The following is a 23,469-nucleotide window of genomic DNA, read 5'->3' on the forward strand; positions in this document are numbered from 1 at the left end:
GAAAATCTCAAAATCATAAGAACAGATCTCTAAAAAATGGCTTACTGATATTTAAAGCAGACAAATCATTCTCTGGATTTCACAAAGTGCTTTATTTTTAAATCTGCTTTTAGCTTGTCATCGACACGCTTCTTTAACTCACGGTATTGTAACTCTGGCAGAACAGAAACTAAGCAAAAAGAGGAATACGTGATTGAAACCCTCACTTGAAGTAAAGCTGTAGACTATTTGAAACCTTGTTGGTTAATAAACTGCCTCTTTTAATTCGAAACATTCTTTCCTCTCCCATTTCCAAACTATCATCACCCTTACAACTAGTAATACTTTCCAGAACACATTGTAAATATCAGGTATAAAAACAGGAGGACATCAGTCCAATATCAATCCTTAAATGAAGCACCACGACAGTCGTCCTCGGGTTCTGGGGTGAAACGTCTCCCAAGGACACTGCCACCAATCCCAAGAAAACCTCTTATGTCTTTAAAACTTGTAAGTCAACATCTAATCGTTTACAGACAGTACAGATTAAAATAATGTGACTGACTTGTCTTCCCTGGAAATGCAACACAAGTCTTGGTAAGAACAGTATTTGTAACATGCTACACACAGAAAGCGTTTTTTTTTTTCAAAGAAAGAAAACCATATCTTTACTGATTTTTGATGACAAATGTGGCTCATGATTCTTATTAACATTTTTTAAAATTACAAAAGTGTATAGTGAAAGGAGAAAATTCACATGATCACACCATCCAAAGGCAGCTACTATTAACAGATTGTACTGTATTCCTCTAGATTTATTTTTGTAATCTATTTAGAAAATGGAATCACTAAATCAATCTATGGTGTGAATGATGCTGCACAGTTGTGTAACTGCACTGTGCATAGTATTTCCTGACTTGTTTTCTCTCCCCAAGTTTGATTTCACTTCTGTGACTTTATTTATATGTTACAAACATGAAATCACACTTCAGGTCATATGTTTGCAATCCCCCAATCACTATGTAAAGTAATCTAGGGGCTGGCTCAGTTGGTTATATAGCACAGTGTCGATAACATCAAGGTCAAGGGTTCAGATCCCTGTACCAGCCAGCTGCCAAACTCCCCCCGCCCCCCAAAAAGAAAAATAAACTAATCTAATCAATGCCCCAAGAAGCAGTTCCACAGCATGATAACTTTCTAAATCAGAAAACAGAAAAGTAACCTTGAGGTATCAGAGTCTGCAGCAAGAATTAGAAATAAAACCTACACTAATCTGAAGAAAGAAGGATGCATTTAGGCGTCCACCTGGTAAATGTTCTGAAAATCTTTGGGGGCTTGTCCCTTTCTGGCCCACTTCTGAGGGCGCTGAAAGGAGGAGAGAGAGGACAATTGAATGACAGCTTTGTCATGTGCAGCTTTTCATACGTTCCTCCTTTCATCCTAGCTGCTCTGTAAGGCAGACGATTATTACTGCCATGTGTCTACTGCACTAATGAAAGCTTGCAGAGTCAAGTTGTTCACCCAAAGTGACACAATTAGTGGATGGAAAGTTGGGTACAGACGTGACCGTTTCAACTGCTCAGAAGAGCACATGCCCCTACCTTCTCGTGGGGAATTCCTTCTGCCCACCTCCACCATGTGACCCAGCCTGGGTCACAATCATTAGTACTCCACCTCCCTGGCTATGGCAATCGGTTCCAGGATGGGCAGGTGACACGTAGGCATCAGGCCTTTCTGGTCAGTGCCAGCAAGGGCCACTCTCCTCTATAGCTAGAAGCCACCACCACACAGAGATGCCCAAGATAATGAAGGTTGTACACAGAGAGCAGGGGCCATGGGACACTGAGAGAGAAGTTGTCCCTGTGAGTCCATGGACTAAGCCTGTGAGCTACCTCAGTGTCTGCCTGATGAACGCCACTTTGAGCATGAACAATAGTGAACTGCGGGTGTCCGCCATTTGTAACCCCCAAAACTCTGAATAGTAGGTAAGATTCAAATCCGGGTCTTTCTTATACCAGGGTCCACATTCTTTTCCCTGAATTAACTCCCCATTTGCTGGAGTCAAAAATCTGGGTCTAGGCTCCTCTCCCCAAATCTCTCAGTCAAATCCATCACCAAATCTTGTTTCTGCTTTCTTAACATCTCTCACATTCGCCCTCTTCTTTTCTGCCATCACAGCCACTTGGTTTATCTCACCACTTTTCTCCTGGAATGTTCTGGCAGTCTTCATAACTAGTCCCTTCACACCTCCATTCCTATATCCCTTCCTATCCATTCTTCTCACTGCAGCCAGAGCACACAGGTGGCCCAGCCCTCAAGGCACAACCTCAATCCTCAGGGTCTATCAGCTCCCCAGGATCTAGACTCCAGCCCCATGCTTTGGGGCTCCAAGCTTTGCTCAGTCCCAAACACGTATTACTTTCTCTGGTCTCTGGGCCTTTGGAGGGGTTGTTCCCTCTGCTAGGAACACTCCCCTCTCCACCTCCATCTTGTTTTCACTGAGCCGGCTAGTCCTGAAGTCACTTCTTGGCCATGAGTGTAGACACTACTTCTCTGGGATGCCTCAATACTGGGTTAGGTTCGTGTGCATGTGCTCTCACCAGACCTCATGCAGATCTCCCCCACAGCACAGATGTCGCTGTATCATTCTGTCTGTGTTCTTGTCTTGTCTCCCAGACAATTAAGGGTGGACTCTGTAAAGAAGGGACTATATGATCTTATTCACTGGTACAGCCCCAGGAGGTAGCATGTACCTGGAATCCAGCAGGCAGGCAATACACATTTTCCGAATGACTCAGGGAGTATGCCAGGCTGCCTTCTACTTAGTAACCCAGCACAGTAGATCTGGATAGTTCTAGCAAGGTCCATTTTGATGTGAAGCACCTCAGAGCCATCCAACTCATTCAACCACTGATCTAACTAACCAACTCCTTTTCTGATCTTCAGGTTATACTTGTCTGTGATTATAACGACTAGTCTTAATGTCCAAATCTATTCAGAAAACCCCACACCACATGACATTCATTGAGGTTATGTGAAGGCATTGTGCTAAATCTAGTAGAAGAAATGCAAGCGCATAACAAGTTTTTCTTGCAGGGAATTTACAGTCCAAAGATGGGGCAGTGTAGGGAGATTATTCACAACAGTTACTCTTAAAATTTCTGGCATGCCGAAGAACGACTTGGAGAACATGTGAAAACAGAGAGCACTTCAGCCCATCCCCAGAGAGTCTGATCCACAGATCTAGGGTGGGACCCGAGAATCTGCATTTCTAATAAGCTCCCAGGTGATGCTGATGCTGCAGCCTTTGAGTAGCACCGTTTTAGAAGAGCAGTTCTCAAACTTTTTGGTCCCAGGACCCCATTAAACTCCTAAAACTTACTGAAGACCCCAAAGAGCTTTTGTTTTTGAGAGTTATATCTATCGATATTGCCTGAATTAAACGTTAAACCAGAGAAATTAAAAAAAATCGATTATGTCAATATAAATAACATACATTTATGAAAAATAACTATATTTCCCCAAAAAGAAATTGAGACGAGTGGCATTGTTAATAGCTGGATTATTCTATCTGCTTCTGTGTTTAGAATGTTGTTTTGGTTGATATACAGGAAAAAAATGTGGTCTCACGCAAATATGTAGTTGAAAAAGGAGCATTATTTAGCAGTTTTAGGTAATTATGGACTTCGATACTACATCAATACCTGACCAGTAGTAGTTTATTAAAGTTGAGCTCCTACATGGATGCTGAGACCTTATCAACGAGGGTCTGTACTCTCCTCCATTCAAATCTGGTGGTGGTCTTGCACTTTGAATGGCTCGCTTGCCCATGGATAATTTTGTAACATTATTTATTATTCATTTGGAAAATACTGGCTCACTGAGTGATGCAGATCTTCCTCCCAGTGGTGACTCGTTTCATCATGTCTATTAAAAAATCCCATTGATTCACACAGCCACTGAGCTCAGCAAGAGCTTGCAGAACTGGGAAGCTGAAGCTCACCCTGGTGGATACAAATGTTCCAAGACTCAAAATTTCCCTTGACTGCTCAGATTTCATCATTGACAACAAACACTGCCAGTCATTTTCCTTAAAAATGACATTCTCCTTTTGTTTATTTTTTGAGAAAATGCCTGCTAATCCTTCAACTCTGAATGACCCATTTTTCAGGTAAAAACGGCGTTCTGTGAAAAGCGGCAAGTGCGGTGCAACTAGATCATGCAAGTGCCCTTTCCCCCGACCACTGCGTCTGCGTGCAGCCAAAGTGCTTTATGCAAGCGTCACATTTCATCACCCAGAGCATTAAAAGGATGTGTGCACAAAGGTCATGAGGTAATAAAATTAATACCTTCTACCGCTTCATCTAGACTATTAAGTGAAACTGGCCTTTTTTGTTTTTTTTTTACCGTGGGTTTGTGGTTGCGAATACACCAGGTCAGTTTGGAGCCACTGCCTTGCTCTTGGTAAGGTGCCAGAAGTTATACCCACTGTGGCTTTTGCACCACCAGTGCAAATGTCAATACAGTGAAAATGTCAAATAAGTCTTAGTATTATTATGGAAATATTTTTGACTTCCCAGAGCCCTTGAAAGGGCCCCAGGGACAAGGAACCTGTGATTCACTGATCTGGAGGAGAACCCTGATTCAGAAGATAAGAAAAGAGACTCCACAGTGCTTAATTTGTGGTCTACTGTAGGCTCTAGGGGACTCGAACCCTCTGGAATCATATATAAAATTTGGTATATTGCCCTTTTTTGAAAAGGTCTGACCCCAAAACTTATCTCCTTAAATATTGTTAACAAAGTAGTTTTACTACTTTCAATTTCTTAAAAGCTGTTACTTGGTTTTGACTATTTTGACTATTGGAAAAATGTCCATACCCAAGAAACAGATTAACTAGATAACTTAATTGAAAAAACAGATGGCTGGTTATATTCAAAATATGACTGAAATTAAGACATAACAAAGTTTATGTAATTTAGGCCTGAGAAACTGAATGCCAAAAGTTTCTTCCCCTGGGTGTTGCTCCTCTTCACCCTCATCTCTCTGAACCTGGGCTTTTTTATCCAGAAGAGAAAAGGGTCAGGCTAGATGATCTGTAAGGTTCTGTTAAATTCTAGGTCTAAAGTCTGTGATGTGTAAAAATACACAGCACACGTGCAAAGATGCTCAGCATCGTTAGTTGTCAGGGAAATGCAAATCAAAACCACAAGATACCACTTCATAACCAGCAGCAGAGCTATAACAACAAGGCAGGTAACAAGTGCTGAAGACAGGGAGATGCGGGAGCCCCTGTGTACTGCTGATAGAAATGTAAACTGGTGCAGCCACTTTGAAAATAGCCTCACAGTTCTTCAGAAAGCTGAACACACTGAGTTAACATGTAGCCCAGAAACTCCACTCCTACCCAAGAGAAATGAAAACATATGTTCACACAAAAGCTTGTACATGAATGTTCATAGCAGCATTACTCATAACAGCCAAAAAATGGACATGACCCAAATGGCCATCAACAGATAAATAAATAAAGTGTGGCATATCTGTATAATGAACTATTATTTGGCAATAAAAATAAATACTGATACATGCCACAGCATGAATAAACCTTGAAACCATTATGCTAAGTGAAAAAAGCCAGTCACAAAAAAACACTTACTGTAGGAATTCATTTACATGAAACGTTCAGAATAGGCAAACCTACAGAAAGAAAGCAGATCAGTGGTTGCTTAAGGCTCAGGGTGGGTAAGGGAGTCGGAGAAATGGCAGGAACTATTAACATGGGTGGGATTTCTTTCGGGGGGGGATGAAAATATTCTAAAATTAGATGTGATGACAGTTGCACAATCTTATATTCATATTAAAAAGCACTGAATTATCCATTTTAAGTGGGTGAATTGTAAGGTACATGGATAATATCTCAATAAATCTGTTAAAAAAACCACATAGCAGTCCTGTCTAAGAGGCAATATATTTAAAAGTAGCAGCATCAGGAATACATCTATAGAGCTTTGGATTCTTAATGTTTCCAAAAATGCTGTGACCAAAACATACACATACATACCAACAAGAAACAAAGAAAACAACAGGCAACACTTCAGGTGTGATGCCTAAGTGGTGGGCATACCAGGGGGCTTTGGGCTGCGAAGCTTCTCATCAGAATGGAACCACGAAGAGCCCCAGATCTTTCCTACCTGCCCCACTGGGTGCAGGCACTGCCTGGGATGGAGGCCTTCTGCTGGTTGCCTGAATTCCACACCCACGCTCTACTTCTGAGAGGTGACAAGCCTCGGCCAAGTACCACCCCCACCACACACTCTTCTTTCATTGTACCTTTCATCAGTGCCCTGTCCATAAAACACAAGAACAACAATCTGTCCCTGCCCCTCTTTTACCCCTAAAGCTCCAGACAAACAGGGGATAAGGGAAGGCTATATTCTCTTCTGAACTTATCTCAAATCAGAGCAGAAAGGAAAGAAAATGAACTGTCCCCTGCTCTCGCAGTGACCACAGAAAAGCATCTTGTGCACATATCTTCATGGGACTGTCTAATTCATCACGTAGAGATGGTCTGATTTTTATCACATGGAGTTTTGTCTCTGCACCTTTTTCCTGCCCATGTGGGCAAAGGGCAGAAGTCATATTCCCAGTCTTGTAACTCTGTCTACTTACCCTGGATTATTTTTCTTCATAGTATTACCATAATCTAAAATGATATGTTATTGAGGGCCGGCCCGTGGCTCACTCGGGAGAGTGTGGTGCTGATAACACCAAGGCCCCGGGTTCGGATCCCTATATAGGGGTGGCCGGTTAGCTCACTGGTGAGCGTGGTGCTGACAACACCAAGTCAAGGGTTAAGATCCCCTTACCGGTCATCTTTTATTTAAAAAAAAAAAAAAAAAAAGATATGTTATTGGTCGGCTTATTTTATGCTTGTGTCCCACATGAAAATGAAAGCTTTGGGAGGGCAGAAAGCTTGTTCACTGCTCTATCTCCTCCTGAAAAAGCTGCCTGGTCCTCGCGGATGCTCAGTAAGTGTCTGTTCAATGCTTCTGAGAGCAAACTGCACAGCACTCTGAAGACTCTGACTGCTCCCGGTGCTCAGGGCTGGGGACCAAAGTTCAGAGAGCAGGAGGAGCATCTAGTCAGGAAACAACTGTCGCAGGGGGACGAGAAGTGATTATTATTTAATCTTACAAAACGGTCTCCAGGGCTTTAAGTCCCCTAAGTGGTCCAGTAATGCACAGCGCTACTTGCAAAATACAAACGAGAGACAGAGTCACGCAGTAGGGAACACGCCTGGTTCGAGGGTGGGCATTTGACCTAAGTCGGGCCAACTGAGGTCCCGTCATGCTTTGCAGACTCTTCCCTCTCGGGTTAAAGAGTGGGAATCAGGGACTGCTGGCAGCCACGACTCCTTAAAAACACAAAAACCTTCCATACACGTAAACTTAGTATATATTAAGAAATAAATTTAATTTAAAAAGAAAATACATATAATACATAATAAAGAAGCATTTAAATCAATGGGGAGGAAATGAATATTTAATATATAATGTTGAGACACATGATTTTTCAATAATTTTAGAAGAAAGTCAATTTAGAAGAAAATGAAATTATATCCCTAACCCATGCCATAAAAAAAAAGTTCCAAGAAGATTATAAAATGCAATGAGAAGAACAATATTATGACAGTTTTAGGAGAAAATATCAGACATTTTTCTTTATGGTTCTGGGTTGGGGCAGCCTTCCAAAGTGCCTAAGAGATGAAATTAAGGAAAAAAGGTATTTGCTCAAGTTTCCTTAATCTGGAGGGGACAGGTTTTAGGGCATTTACTCTCCTCTCGGTACATGCCCGTCACTGCTCTCCAGGCATGAGTCTGGGGACAAGAGCCCTCACAGCCCCGCAGACCTTAGGCTGCCTGCACAGTATCCACGCCCATAAATTCTGAACTTCAAGAGTTAACAACACGGGCCGAGCCCGTGGCGCACTCGGGAGAGTGTGGTGCTGGGAGTGCAGCAGCGCTCCCACCGCGGGTTCGGATCCTATATAGGGATGGCCGGTGCGCTCGCAGTGCGGCCGGTCTCAAAAAAAAAAAAAAAAAAGAGTTAACAACAGTAAATTAAAATAATCAAGTCAATCTCAAACTTTTGTGTACTGAACTACAAGAAATTACACTACTTTTCATCTTTTCCCAAAGCAAACATACTAAAGTAAGAAATGAAAGCATTTTAGGTCAACAAGTCTAGTCAATTCTGAAATACATAGCTTTGCAAAAAAAAAAAAAAAATCAGTAACATAAGTAAGAGTTCAATGAAAACCAGTATTTAAAATTTCATATTAAGCAACAAAGACTCCCCAATTACTGGGGGTTACTAATTTCAAAGGCAGATAAAATGTCAACAATTCAAAAACACTCAACAGAAAATTGGAGCTCAATGTCATACAGTAAGAGCTGTGGTGACAGCATCGCATGAAATGCTTCCAGGTGGTACTCACTGACGTCACACTGGGATACAGTAAGAATAGCTACGAATGACCTGGGAACAGTCTGCAAAGTATGAGACTATACAGGACTGAGATTTGGGGGCTGAATAAAAACAATGATTAACTAACCATAGGATGACAGACTGCCTCAGCCAATCAGGACTTATTTTCATGACATCAGCGCTGACAGGTGAAGGCCTTCTCAGACAACCTGCATTGACTATTCTGACACCAGCTTGGTCCCATCAATATTTTAACTCCACCCCATCACTAGAATTCTCCTGCACATGTATGGACAACACTTTAACTTCTAAACTATGTAAGGCACTATTATATTAATGACATATATGTTTAAAAAAAAAAAAGAAGAAACAAAGTGGATAAAATAATTAATACAAATAAAAGTTCTAACATTTCTACCCCATAGGGTAGATGTGAGGATTAAATGAGTTAATCAATGTAAAGCACTTTGACTGGTCCCTAGAAGGCAACTGATTTCCCTCACTCTAGTTATCACTGCAATCCAGGATACCTTACAAAGAACATTTTCATTCTTCAAGATACAAGTACAAATCTTGGAACACATGGATGTTTTTCCTGGGTAATGTTGTGTTAGGCTCAGATGTCTCAAGTTGTTCTAAGCATATCAGAGTCCTGTTTGTAACTCAGGGTTGGGACATGCCGGTTAAGCTGTAATCACTTACCATATGGACTACTTCTGGGTAAATAGGCTCTGTGATCACATTCCGATTATGGGTGATATATTCTACCATTTCACTTAAAGCAGCTCGTTTTACTTCCTTCCACTTTAGGTCACTTAGTGGATCGGAAACAAAGTCAAAGAGGACACAACACTGACGTAACTTCTGGATAAAAAGCTTCTCTTGATCAGCAGGAGGAACATCTGAAAAGCAGAAAGCAAAGTATATTGATCACAAAAATGCTTAACCCAATGTTACTGCAAAACACTTCCAAGCTTTCTCCTATTTTTATTTTTTTTTTCCTTTTTGTCTTTTTTCGTGACCGGCAACGGATCGCAACCCTCAGTGTCGTGCCCGTACCGGACCGGGACCGGCCACGGGATCGCAACCCTTGGTGTTGCTCCCACCCCTCGCTCAGCCAGTGAGCGGCCGGTCTGTATGTGGGATCCGAACCCTCGGCGGGAGCGCCACCGCGCTTCCCAAGCGGCACACTATAGCAGTGCGCCACCGGGCCGGCCCCTCCTATTTTTATTTTGAATTAATGAAGATCCAAGAAAAAAAAAAACAGATGTGGTAGGGGTAAACAGAGGTTAAATATTCCTTAAAGAAAATGGAAACAAAACAAAACAAAACTAGTCACTGCTCAGATCATACATTAAGTGTGATAAAGTTTTATGCTTCCTAATTCTTTCAAACCATGTTGAGAGTACTGTCCAAAATAAGTTCTCTCTAAATTCAATCACTCAACAAATACTGTCTGAGCATCGATGATCACATGCCAGGCACTGTTCTGGGCAATGGAACAAGAAGCAAACAGTAAGTAAGGCCCCAAGTCTGGGTAAGAGGTATAGATACATTTACACCATGTGACAACTGCACAGGGTAGGTACAGGCAAGGTAAAAAGAAGGGAAGGGTCTTCCTTATGTCTGTCTACTGACTCTATGCTTACAACAGGGGACAGGCACAAACATAGAGCGACAGGCATCAGTCCAAAGACTGTCAAAACCAACTGTCACAAACATTCAATAAGAGTCACCACCTTAGCACTGCACAAAGCACATTTCCTTCCTCATTCTGGTCTACAGTCAACACATACAACACTTGATAACTGATGATGTTAAGAAGACAGCAATAATAGTAACAATACCTATTATTTAGTTAGTGCTTACCTGGGCCAGATATCATCCTAAAAAGTTTCAATATGATTTGTATAAAGTTACTAAAAATTTAATCTCCACAATAACACAATAGAGATAAAGAAACAAATTTAGAGGATCACTGTAGGGCTGGCAAGTGATTAAGCTGAATTCAAACAAAGCTCTGTATGACTGTCCAGTATTTTGGAAAGTTTGGAAAACTGCTATCTGCCAGTGTGAGCTTCACAGCTTCCCTGGGCTGAAGATGAGATCAGTGGTGATATTAACAAATGTGATTCATTAATATACATAATACTAAAATGTGTCAAAGATTTCCAAAATGCCTTAGAAGATTTGTATAACTCAGTGGGCCAGAATTTTCCAAATGATTAAAAAATGATGTTATAATATCATTCAAGGACAAAAGAGCCACTCAAAGTGCAAGGTAAACCCTTGAATTTCTTTCTTTCTTTTTTTTTTTTTTCTGACCAGTAAGGGGATCGCAACCCTTGGCACGGTGTTGTCTGCACCAAGCTCAGCCAGTGAGTGCACTGGCCATCCCTATATAGGATCCTAACCCGCGGCCTCGGCGCTACCAGCGCTGCACTCTCCCGTGTGAGCCACGGGGCCAGCCCAACCCTCAGATTTTAATGGAATAAAATGTAGACAGCTCATTGATATGGTTTCAGATTCCTTAAAAAAACTACCTAAGCAATGCCTGGGCTCCTAAGCAGGACCTGAGGGCAGCAGCCCCCTCCACCCTGAAGCAGGCAAGACAGCAACACCCGGTGGCCTGGGCAGGAGCTGAGGGCACCAGCACCCTCTGCCTGGAAGCAAGCAAGACAGCACACTGAAAACACCACTTTCACATGGGTGGCCCGCCACAGCCACTACAAAAGTGGGTTGATGCCACAGCAGTAGCCACAGCAACTGTGCAGGCAGTTGCCAGACACTCAACTGCACTGACACCAGCAGAGACTGGAAAAAGAAGAGAAAGTCTCTCTCTTCAAAGCCCACCCCGGAGTGGTAGAAGAAGCAACTGCTCTACCAGCTGACCAGACATCAACATAGAGATACCAGAAATATGAAAAACCAAGAAAATATGACACCACCAAAAGAATACAGTAGTTCCCAAACACCAGACCCTACAGAGCAGGAAACCTACAGTAATTCTCAAATAACAGACCACATAGAGGAGAAAACCTTTAAAATGACTGAAAAGGATCTCCAAGCAACAATATTAAGGAACTCACTGAGATATGAGAAGACTCAGTTAGACAACATTAAGAAATGAGAAAAAAAAAATTCAGGATATGAAGGAGGAAATTTACAAAGAGATTAATACCTTAAAAAAGAATGTAGCAGAACTCATCAAACTAAAAGACTCACTCAACGAAATAAAAAAAAACACAACCGAGAGCTTAAGCAGCAGGCCAGAACAAGCAGAAGAATGAATTTCTGGTCTTGAAGACAGTCTCTTTGAAATAACCCAGGTGGACAAAAAAAAAAAAAAAGGAAAAATAATTGAAGAAAATGTAAGAGCTAGCAGACAACCTTAAGTGCATAAACTTTCAAATCATGGGTGTTCTGGAAGGGGAGGAGAAAGGAAAAGGCATGGAACCTATTCAATGAAGTAATAACAGAAAACTCCCCAGGTATAGGGAGAGACATGGACCTTCAGATCCAGGAGGTTCAAAGATCCCCAAACAGATTCAACCCAAAATGGTCCTCTCCAAGTCACATTATAGTCAAACTGGCAAATCTCAAAGACAAAGAGAAAAATCTTAACAGAAGCAAGAGAAAAGCATTAAGTCACCTATAAGGGAGCCCCTATCAGGCTAACAGCAGACTTCTCAACAGAAACTCCACAGGCCAGAAGAAAATGGGATGATATATTTAACTAAAAGGAAAAAACTGCCAGCCAAGAATACTATACCCAACAAAACTATCCTTCAGAAATGAGGGAAAAATAGTGTATTTTCCAGACAAACAAAAACTGTGGGAGCTCACTACCACACAACCAGCCCTACAAGAAATCTTCAAGGAAGTCCTGCATCTCGAATCTGAAAACCAATAAACACTACCATGAATACTCAAAAAAGAACAAAACTAACTGGTAGAACAAAAATGCAAAAGAGAAAGAGAAAAAAAACTAAATCTTACCAATACAAAAAACCATAATGCCAATGTAATAATGCCCCAGCTTTATTTCTGATTTTAGTAATTTTGGTCTTCTTTCTTTTTTCTTGGTCGATCTAGATAAAGGTTTGCAAATTTTGTTGACATTTTTAAGGAATCAATTTTTGATCTCGTTGATTTTCTCTATTTTTTTTTTTTGATTCCCTATTTCATGTATTTCTGTTGTAATCTTTGTTATTTCCTACTTATATTTGCTTTTGGTTTAGTTTGCTCTTATTTTCTGTTTTCTTAAGGTAGAAGTTTACACTACTGATTTGAGGTTTTTCTTATTTCTAATAAAGGTATTTACAGATATAAATTTTCCTCTTAAGCACCACATGAGCCCTGTATCCTATAAATTTTGATATGTTGCACTTTGATTTTTATTTCAAAGTAAAAAAAAAAAAAAGAAGGAAAGAAAGAAGGAAAGTACCCATTTGTTACGTTTTGGTACAATATCGTAGAAAATGTCCACTATCTGAAAAGGCTATTAAGATACTCCTCTGCTCCCAACCACATTTTCCTACACTTCAATCAGAGCAACAAGTGGCAAGAGACTGAAGGCAAAAACAGGCAGGGACCCAGCTGTCTACTACTAAGCCAGACATTGCAGAGGTTTGCAAGAATATAAAGCAATGCCACTCATCTCACTAAATTTGTTTTTGTTTTGGAAAATATGGCTATTTTCATAAAAATATGTTATTTCTGTTGACACGTCATAGGTTTATTTTTTAATGAATTAATAAATGTTTAAAAGTTTTCTGTGGTTTAATTTTGAATATGGTCAATATTGATAGCCAAACTCACATAAACAGAAGCTCTGTGGAGTCCTGCAATTTTAGGAGTGTGAAGGGGTCCTGAGACACACTGCCCCACACCAGCCTCAGTCCAGTAAGTGTCCCATGGCACCCGGGCTCTTCTGCTTTCATTCAGTGCACGAACTTCTCCTGATGCTGAGAGTCCTCTGCCCCTCTTGCCCTTTCCTACCCCTTACTGGCAACTTCTGTTCTCCAACAAAGCCTTTCCATACTTCCTACTTAGGAAAGACACATGACTCTAAGCCAGTCATTTAGCACTTCCTATTACTTTAAACGGTTAGCTATCCTGCTTAGTATTTCTTACTTCCCCAGCTAGATGCTTTTTGAGAACAGGTGCCATGTGATCATATTTGATCCCCAGTGCCTAACACTGAGCCTTACAAACAGCAGGCACATAGACATTGCTACCTGAATTGATCGCTTTCGTAGGAAACTACCCGTTTCATAAATGGCATGCAGAGATAAGAAGCACACACGCAGGGCAATGGGATTGGGATATATTGTCTAAAGGATACTTAGGAGACCATGAGAACCATAATTTGATTCCTAAACTCTCTGTGTACTCAGTGACTTCAACCATTTGAAGTGAGTAACCATTACAGTGTTCAGTGCTCCTAACATTCAAATATCCTGGCTTTTTCAATGAAAAGCATTCATTTCCTAAATTATCTCCTTGCTCGCCTTCAATCCTCACCAATTTTTCACTTTTGTTCGTACTCCAACTTGGCAGGATCACCTTAAATGAGTTATTTGTCATCACAGCTTGTATATTTGGAACTTGTCTGGCACCGTCACATTCTTGGCACTACAGAGAACTAAGAGAACTAATTTGCCCCTAAGAGCCATGCTGATACCCCTCACTCAGGACCCACTGACAGCTTGGCTTCTAACAAGTGGCCAGTTAAGTCCTTTCAGAACACTTCCTCATGGAATCCTGACAACAACAGTATTAAGGCAGTACAGTTATACCACGCGGAGAGGAGGAAACAGAAAATGAGAGCCAAAGTATTTTGTCCGAGGCCTCAGTGCTGTTAAGTAGCAAAGCACAGATAATGACAGTAAAGTGTACTTTATCTACGAAATCGAAACTCAAAAGGATGTTGGGATCATTCAGGGTGGAGCTGAATAAGTCTTATATACCTCAAAAGGCCCTGAAAGCATCATTCACCTTTTAAACACAGCATAGTAAATGATATTCAGAATAAAACTAAGTCATTATCAAAACACAAAAACAAACGTATTATGATTAAGAAGAACGGAGTAAAACTTTTTTTTTTTCATAAAATTTCTATCCGAAATGCTTCTAAAAGGCAAGCAAATCTCAACTATCTGGAAATTATGTCAATTCTTTCAGGGTTCCTGATAGTTAAGCTGTTACTGTACTATTTTTGCTTACAGTCTAAAAACAGGTTTGCTATTATAATCTCATGAGCTCTTTTTCATTTTTAAAAATCTCATTTGGCTATATTTATGATTTTACTATTTAAAAAAAAATCCATATTATAACAATCAAATTGAGTACAAAAGTTCAAAACCTGTATCCTTATGTCTGTCAAATATTTCTACATTTAAAAAAATTACTTACTTTTCCATATTTTCTTTGAGTGCAAGCTAATTTAGCTTCTTCTTTAAACAGTCTTTTAAACAGTCTTACCTTCTGTGTTTCTAGGACCGTACCACTGGGGAATAAAAATGATCGAAGGTGGTGGAAGAATATGCTTTAGACTTTCATGTATTCTGACTTTTTAACAGTATAAATGTTATCACAAACACCTTGCTGTTTGTACTGATCATTTCAGCTCCCCCCATTATTTTATAAATGTCCCTGGTCCCAACAGTGAGGGAGGGGGGCATTCTTGCCTCTCGCGGGCATCAGAATGGGTATGAGGACTTGGACTCATTCCACTGATCACTGATCTCCAAAGTGGGGGTCAACCCCAGGGGTTACTCAAGATCAACTACTGGGATGTAGGAAAAAAACAGCAGAATGTCTACTTATATTTTCTTTTTCTACAAAGAATAAATAAAGATGTACTAACAAGAGTACTTTGAAAAGTTCATGGAAAGATTTGTATTATCTTTCAATTCTATTTTTCCACAAACTTTTCAATATTTAATACACAAATTGACACACAGTGGAGGTGTGAGCTTGAGACTGTTTACTGCCGGGCAGGCGTGATCAAGAGTTTGGAGACCACTGCTGGGCAGTGAGGAGACACTCCACTGCAGGCTTTTGTAAATGAGTCCCAAATGGCTAATAACATCGTAGTCAACTTCACAGATGCTGCTAGCAACGTGTGCCTCACTTATAGAAGGGACTGACAGATGTGACACATACATTTTAAGCACCAAATCATAGAATATGATGTGATAAGGCTGAATTACTAAGTTGTCACTATGTGCCAAGAGGTATCATGTGGACTCCTGTGGATAGGAAAATGATGAAGGAAAAAAAAAAAAAAAAAAAAAAAAAAGCCAAGCTCACCTCTATACAAGTCTCAGTAGTTAAAAGAAACACTCCAGACTTCCAGTCAAGATGGTGGAATAGACGGTCCCCAGCATCACTCTCTCTCACAAAATAACTAATCTACAGCTACTAAAAAGCAACAACAGCCAAGCTGGGACTGCTAGAGCTCAGGGGAAGGGGAGGAGAGACCTATGGAGTGCATGAAGGTGGGAAAGGCCATGATGAGAGAAAGAAAAAACTGCTTGGACCATTTCAAATCCCAGCCGTTTCCAGGCTGGAGCTGCTGAGCACAAGGAGCAGGAGCTGGCAAAAGCAGGAGCTGGCAAAAGCCGCAGCTGAGGCCTTTGGATGAAGTTGCTTGGAGGCAACAGGGGAGAAGAGGGCCTTGGTGGCCACCAGGCCAGCAATACCACTAATAGGGTTCCTGTGGACCCACAAAGGACCAAGGAGCCACAACAAATGAAAAAAATGACCCAGAGGCTGGTGAGTCATCACAAGGGACTGAAGCACAGCCCATCCCATGGGAAGTGTTTGGAGTGCAGGCGGTGGTGTAGACAGGCCCACCGAAAAAAATGACCCAGAGGCTGGTGAGTCATCACAAGGGACCGAAGCACAGCCCATCCCATGGGAAGTGTTTGGAGTGCAGGCGGTGGTGTAGACAGGCCCACCGGGGGAACACTGGGACACAGCAAGGAGAGCTGATCTGCTTCCTAATCAGTGTAGGACCACTCAGAGGAGACTGGTCAGGAATATAGAATAGCATGGGGTGCAGTTTGATGACTCAGGCCCAGACCGGAGTGTCTACACAACCCAGGTGCAGCAGATTTCACTAAACCTGGAAGTACCTATAAAGTCAACCATTAAAGCGTGAGCTGCACAAAAAGCCTTCCCTAGGGAGTCAGCAGCAAAGCAGCAATTTAGCTCAACCACAGACCTCAAGTACTGGTTCCCACAGGAAGTTCCCCCACTTTAGAAGTAAGCAAAGGACAACAAATTAGTTCCACCTCAGAGTTTAAGTGGTAGGAACAGCAAATAATCCAACATAGAACTGAAAGAAAAAACAGAGTACCCACTGGGGCCCACCCAGGGTCCTGAGGTATGGATCCGGGGACCAGACCCTCCTCCCACAACCAGGCACACTGCCAGTGCCACGGGGCCCACCTAGGGTCTTGAGGTATGGATACAAGGACTGGACCCTCCTCCCACAACCAGGCACACCGCCAGCACCAGCAGCAACTAGGTAAGGAGCATGCCAAAAACATCACCTCCACGTGGGTAAACCACCACAGCCACTACAATAACCACGGCTGCCACAAAAGCAGCTAGATGCCACAAACACCGTGCAGATAGTCTGCCAGCCACTGGAGTACATTGACACAAGGAGAGTCACCAGCAGAGACCAAAGAAAAAAAGAGGATGTCTCTCTCCACAAAGCCCATTCCCAAGAGACAGGAGAAGCATCTGCTCTATGATAATATTGGGGCACTTGAATACACCACCCAGCATTTAACAGATCATCTAGGCAACAAACCAACAGAGTAACCATTACTCTTTCAGAAGGAGAGAAGAAATCTAGGGTTATCAGAAGGGGCTGGGGGGAGGGAGAGGGGGAAAGGGAGAGATTGGACAAGGGGCATAAAGAAGAAGTATGATTTGTAAAAATATACATATGCAAGTAATATTGATTTGATCAACATATGTCAATGTTGAACCCCCAAAATATGTATAATCAATTATGATTCAATGAAAAAAAAAAAAAAGAAACACTCCAATATACAATAAAGGACCAACTTTGAGCATGGCACCTACAGAAAGAGCAGAATTTAGACTTTCTGGTACATAGATAGCTTCTTCCAAATAAACATAACCCCAATGAAACAGAGACAGAGAGGCAAAACCTGCCACCTAGAGATTGACAACTCAAAAGAGACACTCAGAGGTACAAGTTCAGGAGGGTGGGAGTTAGTTCCTGGTCACACATAACATTTACTATGCAGCTAGAGCAACCTGATTTTCAAACAAAGAGGCCACGGCATGATCACAGGCCAAGCAACACCTCTCTGGGCTTTTATACCAGAGTGTACCGTGCTCCTATGGGGGGTCTATGAGAGTACAGTGCTTAAAAGTACAGTGCTCCTATGTGGGTGTATGAAAATATGCCAGTTGTGAGCCCACAGACAAGAGAGATCTCATGCAAAACAGAAACAAACCAGCAAACTCTCCAAAAGGTAAGAGCCAAATCTTCAGTTAGCTATGGGGCCATACTGTTTTTCTAATATATTTATTCTTAGTACAAAATGAGCAGGAATAAAGTTGAATTCAATTACTAACAATTTGGAGCAAATTTGGGATTCTTCATTAATACGTATTAAGTTCCACTCAGCTCTGTTTCCATATAAAAAAATCTTAGCAGATGGCAAATTTACCACACTAAGAAAACAAATGCTCGGCAGTACTATTTTATTTTTTCCAGAGAAAATTCACGTGACATTTTTTGAAATGACCATTTTCCCCACTGCTCCCGGTGTCTCCCCTGTCCTCCATGAAATGTCTGCACAGGCAGTGCTCTCTCTTCTGCTGGGCCCTGCCTCTCCCTGCACCACCACAACCTTGGAGTCTAAGTTCCAGGATCCCTGAAAGACTTACTATCTGATTAGGAGGGCTTCACCTGGTTCTTCCTCCTGTCTCGACTATTCATGGCCCTTGACATTTCCCATATAGACTTGGGGAGAATATAAGTCTTTGCAATACTGAGTCTTCCAATCCATAGACACAGAGTATGTTTCCAATTACTCAAGTTTTTCTTAAATGTCTCTCAATAAAGTCTTAAAATTTTCTTCCAAAAATGTGTTACATTTTTTATATTTATTCTTAGGTATTTATGTTTTGATGCTATTATAGATGGTACCTCTAAAAAGATTTAATTTTCTATCTGTTGCAATACAGAAAAAAACTGATTTTGGGGTATTTTTTTTTTGTATCTAGCTACCTTCCTTTACTCTTAAGAATTCTGATAACGTATCTGTAAATCCTTTGACTTTCCTTTCCCCTGCCAGTCCTGACACTGTTCCTCTCTTTCTAGCCTGACTGCACTGGCTGGGACCCACAGAGCAACACTGAAAGGAGGAGTGAGATTGGCCCCCACTTCTTCCACCTGAAAGGGGAGCATTCACCAGATCCCCATTGAGCTTGATGCCTGCTCTGAGTCTGTGGCTAACATCTACCCAAGTAAGAAACGGTCCTACGGATTCAATGCTATCCCAATCCTTATCTCAACAGATACTTTTGTGGAACTGGGTAAGTGGATTCTAAAATGTATGTGGAAATGCAAAGGGTCAACACTGACCAAGACTCCCTTAGAAGAGAATGAGGTGGTAGCACTTGCTGTTCCAGAAATCAAGACTTCCAGTACAGCTTCATTATAGTAACAATAGCCAAGCTCAGTGCTGAACAGAGAACAGAGCCCAGAGACAGGCTTGCACATACATGGACACTTGACTTATGACAGAACTGGATTGCAGAACAGTGAAGAAGGGTCAGCCTTTCAACATTTGGTGCTGGGACAAGAAGGTACATGGGGACCAAAAAAAAAAAAAAAGAAAGGAAGAAATTAGATCATATTATATACAAAAATAAACTTCTGGTAGGTTACAGACTTAAATCTGAAAGGCAATACTCTAATGCTTTAAAAAAAATAATACAGAAGACCGTCTTGTGTAGGGAAAGAACTTCTTTAGACATAAAAAACAGTAATGGCTAAAAGACTGATCAGCTGAACTATACTAAAATCAAACATTTTTCTTCATCAAGACACCACCAAGAATGAAAAGGCAAGTCACAGAAAAGAACTACTTAAATACATATAACCAACAGACTCATACCCAGAATATATAAACATTTCCAATAAATCTGTAAGAAAAATTCAGAGTACAATAGAAAAATAGATAAAAGTCTTAACCAGGCTGTACACAAAATATATCCAATGGCTAATCATATATGCAAGGATGGTCACTCTCATTAATAACCAGAGAAATGCAAATTGAAACCTCAGTGAGATACCATGAGACGCCCACGAGACCGGCAAACATTACACAGTGCTGCGAGGAGCTGTGCTGCGGCAGGAGCTCACACACTGCTAGTGGGCCTTGGGGCTCGGCATGACCAAGTGGTACTGAAGACATACACGCCCTGTGAGCCAGGGACTGTACTCCTGGCCACACAACCTCACGAAGCTCATATCCACGTGCACCACATCATAGGTAAAAGAACGTCCCCAGCAGCACTGTTCTAACAGCCCAAACCGGAAACAATCCAAATGTCTATTAGTGGTGGGTGAAATACATCCCTAAAGCTGAAGGAGCTACAGGGGAATTTTGGGTTGCCTGGCCTGGGTGGTGGTTACATGGGTATTTGCATAATTATTCACTACATTTACATTTGTTTTATATGCTAAAAGGCTATAAAATACATGCATATAAAAAAAATTAAAAGCACATAAGAACACATAGTGAGACGTGAGCCTCCTTCCTCCACACCATGCTCTAGCCTCCATCTCTTCTCCAAAAATGACCACTGTTGCCAGCTGGGGTGTCGCCCAGGGCCGCTCCAGGCATGTGCTCTGGGTTTACACATGTCAGTTGTTTTCAACATTGCTTTAGAGAACTCAATCCTGACAATCCCTGAACTAACTTACATCTATTTGGGATTGGGAAACACATGCCCAGGGCCGCTCCAGGCATGTGCTCTGGGTGTACACATGTCAGTTGTTTTCAACATTGCTTCAGAGAACTCAATCCTGACAATCCCTGAACTAACTTACATCTATTTGGGATTGGGAAACACATGCGCATACACAAAATCCCGACACATTTCCTAATGTTCCTCTACACAGTGTTTCATGTTGAAGAATTTAAGCTCCGGATCTGTTTTATTAAAAAATTTTCCCTATCAAGATAAAGATTTAAGTGATCTCTAATTTTTTTCTATCTGTATAAAGACTCTCTCATTCTCTCTTTCTCTCCAAAGAAAAGATCAGCAACTATGATCTCAAATGTATAAAATAAAAATTGTTCTATGACTCATTTATCAGATGTGAGAACTAAGGACTCAGAGCAGGCCCCAATCTTGAGGATGCATCCTGTATCAGTAGGAATTAATCAAAAAATTTGTCCAATACATACCTGCTAGGCACCAAACTAGACACTGACCACAAAGAGATTGATTAAAGCACGATACTCGTTCTCAAAGAAAACCAACTAGAATATGTGAGACGTGCTCTGAGAGAGACACAAGCAGAAGGCACTATGGGGACCCAGGGAGGGAGGTGATTAATTCTGCCATTAGGAAATGGGGGTGAAGTTCAGGGAGAACAGGAGCCAGGGTTGAGGGAGGCAGACGTCTGCTGAGGCGGCACCGGAGGCCTCGCTGAGTGAGGGAGACTATCCAGAGGTGCCCACTTCTCAAACCAGAGGGACTTGAAGTTACAGGACAAATTAAACAGGGTGTGTTCTCCCAGAAATCAATTTTCTGCAAAAAGACAGTAAATGAGGATAACACTGATTATATTGTATATATCCTGAATTAATCATACTGGCTACTTATGATACATTTTCATAGAGGGGGACTTTTTCCTGATCACTATTTTTTCCTCAGCATCTGAAACTGGTCTGGCACATTGTGGGACCTCAGATATTTGTGAAGGACAGATCAACGTGAGGCAAACAAATTCAGGTAATTTACTGAGAGGCACCATAACATTTAAGAGAAAATCTAGGCCTTCAGAGAAACTGTTTGCTCTTGATAGGCATTTCCCCTCTCTGGAATCTCTGTAGTCAGAGTACTCTGACAGAAAAATCTGAAAAGCACTGTGGGAAGACAGATGTGAATCACAGAAGCTTTTTAAGCACATGAGTGATACGACTTGGCCTGGGAATAAGAAAGCTCTCTTCAGAAGAGACACAGAGGGACTGAAATCAAGATGCCATAAGCAGGAAGATCTACTTCAAAAGAGAAGGGCCTGCACCACAGCCTGGGAGACCAGTCCTCAGTCCTCTCCCCTAAGGCAGGCACGATTCCACACTCCGCTTCCCGAGATGCTGGCCTGGCAGGCAGTCCTGTTTGGTAACAATGGTCTCTTCTTCTTCCACGAATCCGAACTTCTATTACTCTAAAGCATGATAAACCAATGGAACTGAATGAAAATATTCACTCCTATGAATACGAAGTGATATGACTTATTAACTCCTACCGTGACCCTTAGCACCTATATAATTTCAGGATCAAATTAATCCTCTCAAACTGTTAACTTGGTTGATGACTTCCGAATTTTACAATAAATCTTTCTTAATTTCATCCACTTTACTATACACATTTTCCATATTCATGGCCCCTAAAATCAAGTTGTATCTTTCTTTTTTTTTCTTCTTTTTTTTTTTTTTTGTCTTTTTTCCATGTCCGGCAACGGATCGCAACCCTCAGTGTTGCCCCTGTACCGGACCGGGGACCGGCAACGGGATTGCAAGCCTCGGTGTTGCTCCCGTGCCTCGCTCAGCCAGTGAGCGGGAGCCGGTCTGTATGTGGGATCCGAACCCTCGGACGGGAGCACCACCGCGCTTCCCAAGCAGCGCACTATCCAGTGCGCCACCGGGCTGGCCCTGTATCTTTCACTTTTACTTTCCTGGTAATCCTTAAAAAATGGTTTGGTTTACAATCAACAGTGTCTTAGACTGGATGAGATATGGTAGGTGAACTTATCTACACACACTGTGCCTCTGCTCAGGCTTCTGAATGGACATGATTTCATTCAAATGCAGCCAATGTCCTCCACCCCTTCAAGTGCTGTCTGTACTACTTAATGTACAGGAGGTGAAGTAACCAGCTGGTAATATGAAGTCGATGGGAGTTGGAAAAATGATGCTACTGTCCTGAGAGTGTTCATTTGTTTAAGAAAGCCATCCACATGCAAAGGAGTCTTCTTCGCGGGTGCTGCAGGAGAAGCCATGAGAAACCACGGAGGCGCAGCAAGTGGTCTTTCCTGTCATTAGGGTACTGAAACGATCCTTCTTCCACTCCTTGTAGATGGAATTCTGGCAAAATGAAAGTGCTGCCTGCTGAACTAATTTGGATATAAATTTGGTAACGTGAGACTGGCTTGCAGTTTCTACATCGATGCTCTTGTTTTAAACACGTTTGGCGAGAGACAACCTGTAACTCGAAATCCACTATGAATGTGCCCTCTCCAAATTCCAGTTCTGTGGCTTATTCAGCTTTGTTACACACACTCACTAAGTTTGCATCCTCCTTCCTGTAGAAAAAGATCTGTCAAGGGTGGGGCTCCCCCACAAACCCGAGCTGCTCCACCTCAGACACATGGGTCCTCCCTGGGAGCTTTTCTGCTGACTCTTCAACCACCTTCACTTGACATGAGAAAGGGCGATGCTCACCTCCCTCACAGCTTTCCACCACCGACCCTCAACCATCATCTTTTTCTCATGAAATCAGAGTATAACTTAAATTCAATAAGGCAGATATTTTCATTCCAAAGAGCAGTGGTTGAAGCCAAGGGCTAGTTCATTCATGTCTTCCACCCATGAGAACTGGCAGACTCTTCCAGGGGTGGGTGGGGAAGGTGGGACGGGCAGGTGCAGGGGTGCCTGGATGAGTGAGGCCAGACTGAGATAAGGTGAGGGCCGGGAGAGACTGGTT

The 23,469-nt window shown here is 41.8% G+C and overlaps 1 protein-coding gene across 2 annotated transcripts in view; it reads right to left on the reverse strand.

Moving 5' to 3' along the window:
* LOC103604169 (serine/threonine-protein phosphatase 2A 56 kDa regulatory subunit gamma isoform-like) overlaps positions 1-23,469 on the reverse strand; it is an 85,623-nt gene that overhangs the window by 29,280 nt on the left and 32,874 nt on the right. For both annotated transcript variants that reach the window (XM_008588750.1, XM_008588751.1), the window contains exon 2: positions 9,169-9,368. In XM_008588750.1, coding sequence (XP_008586972.1) covers positions 9,169-9,368 — 200 coding nt within the window. The remainder of the gene's footprint in view (positions 1-9,168; positions 9,369-23,469) is intronic.

The sequence above is a fragment of the Galeopterus variegatus genome, unplaced genomic scaffold, assembly GCF_000696425.1.
Source record: "Galeopterus variegatus unplaced genomic scaffold, G_variegatus-3.0.2 Scaffold5019, whole genome shotgun sequence".
Classification (NCBI taxonomy): domain Eukaryota; kingdom Metazoa; phylum Chordata; class Mammalia; order Dermoptera; family Cynocephalidae; genus Galeopterus; species Galeopterus variegatus.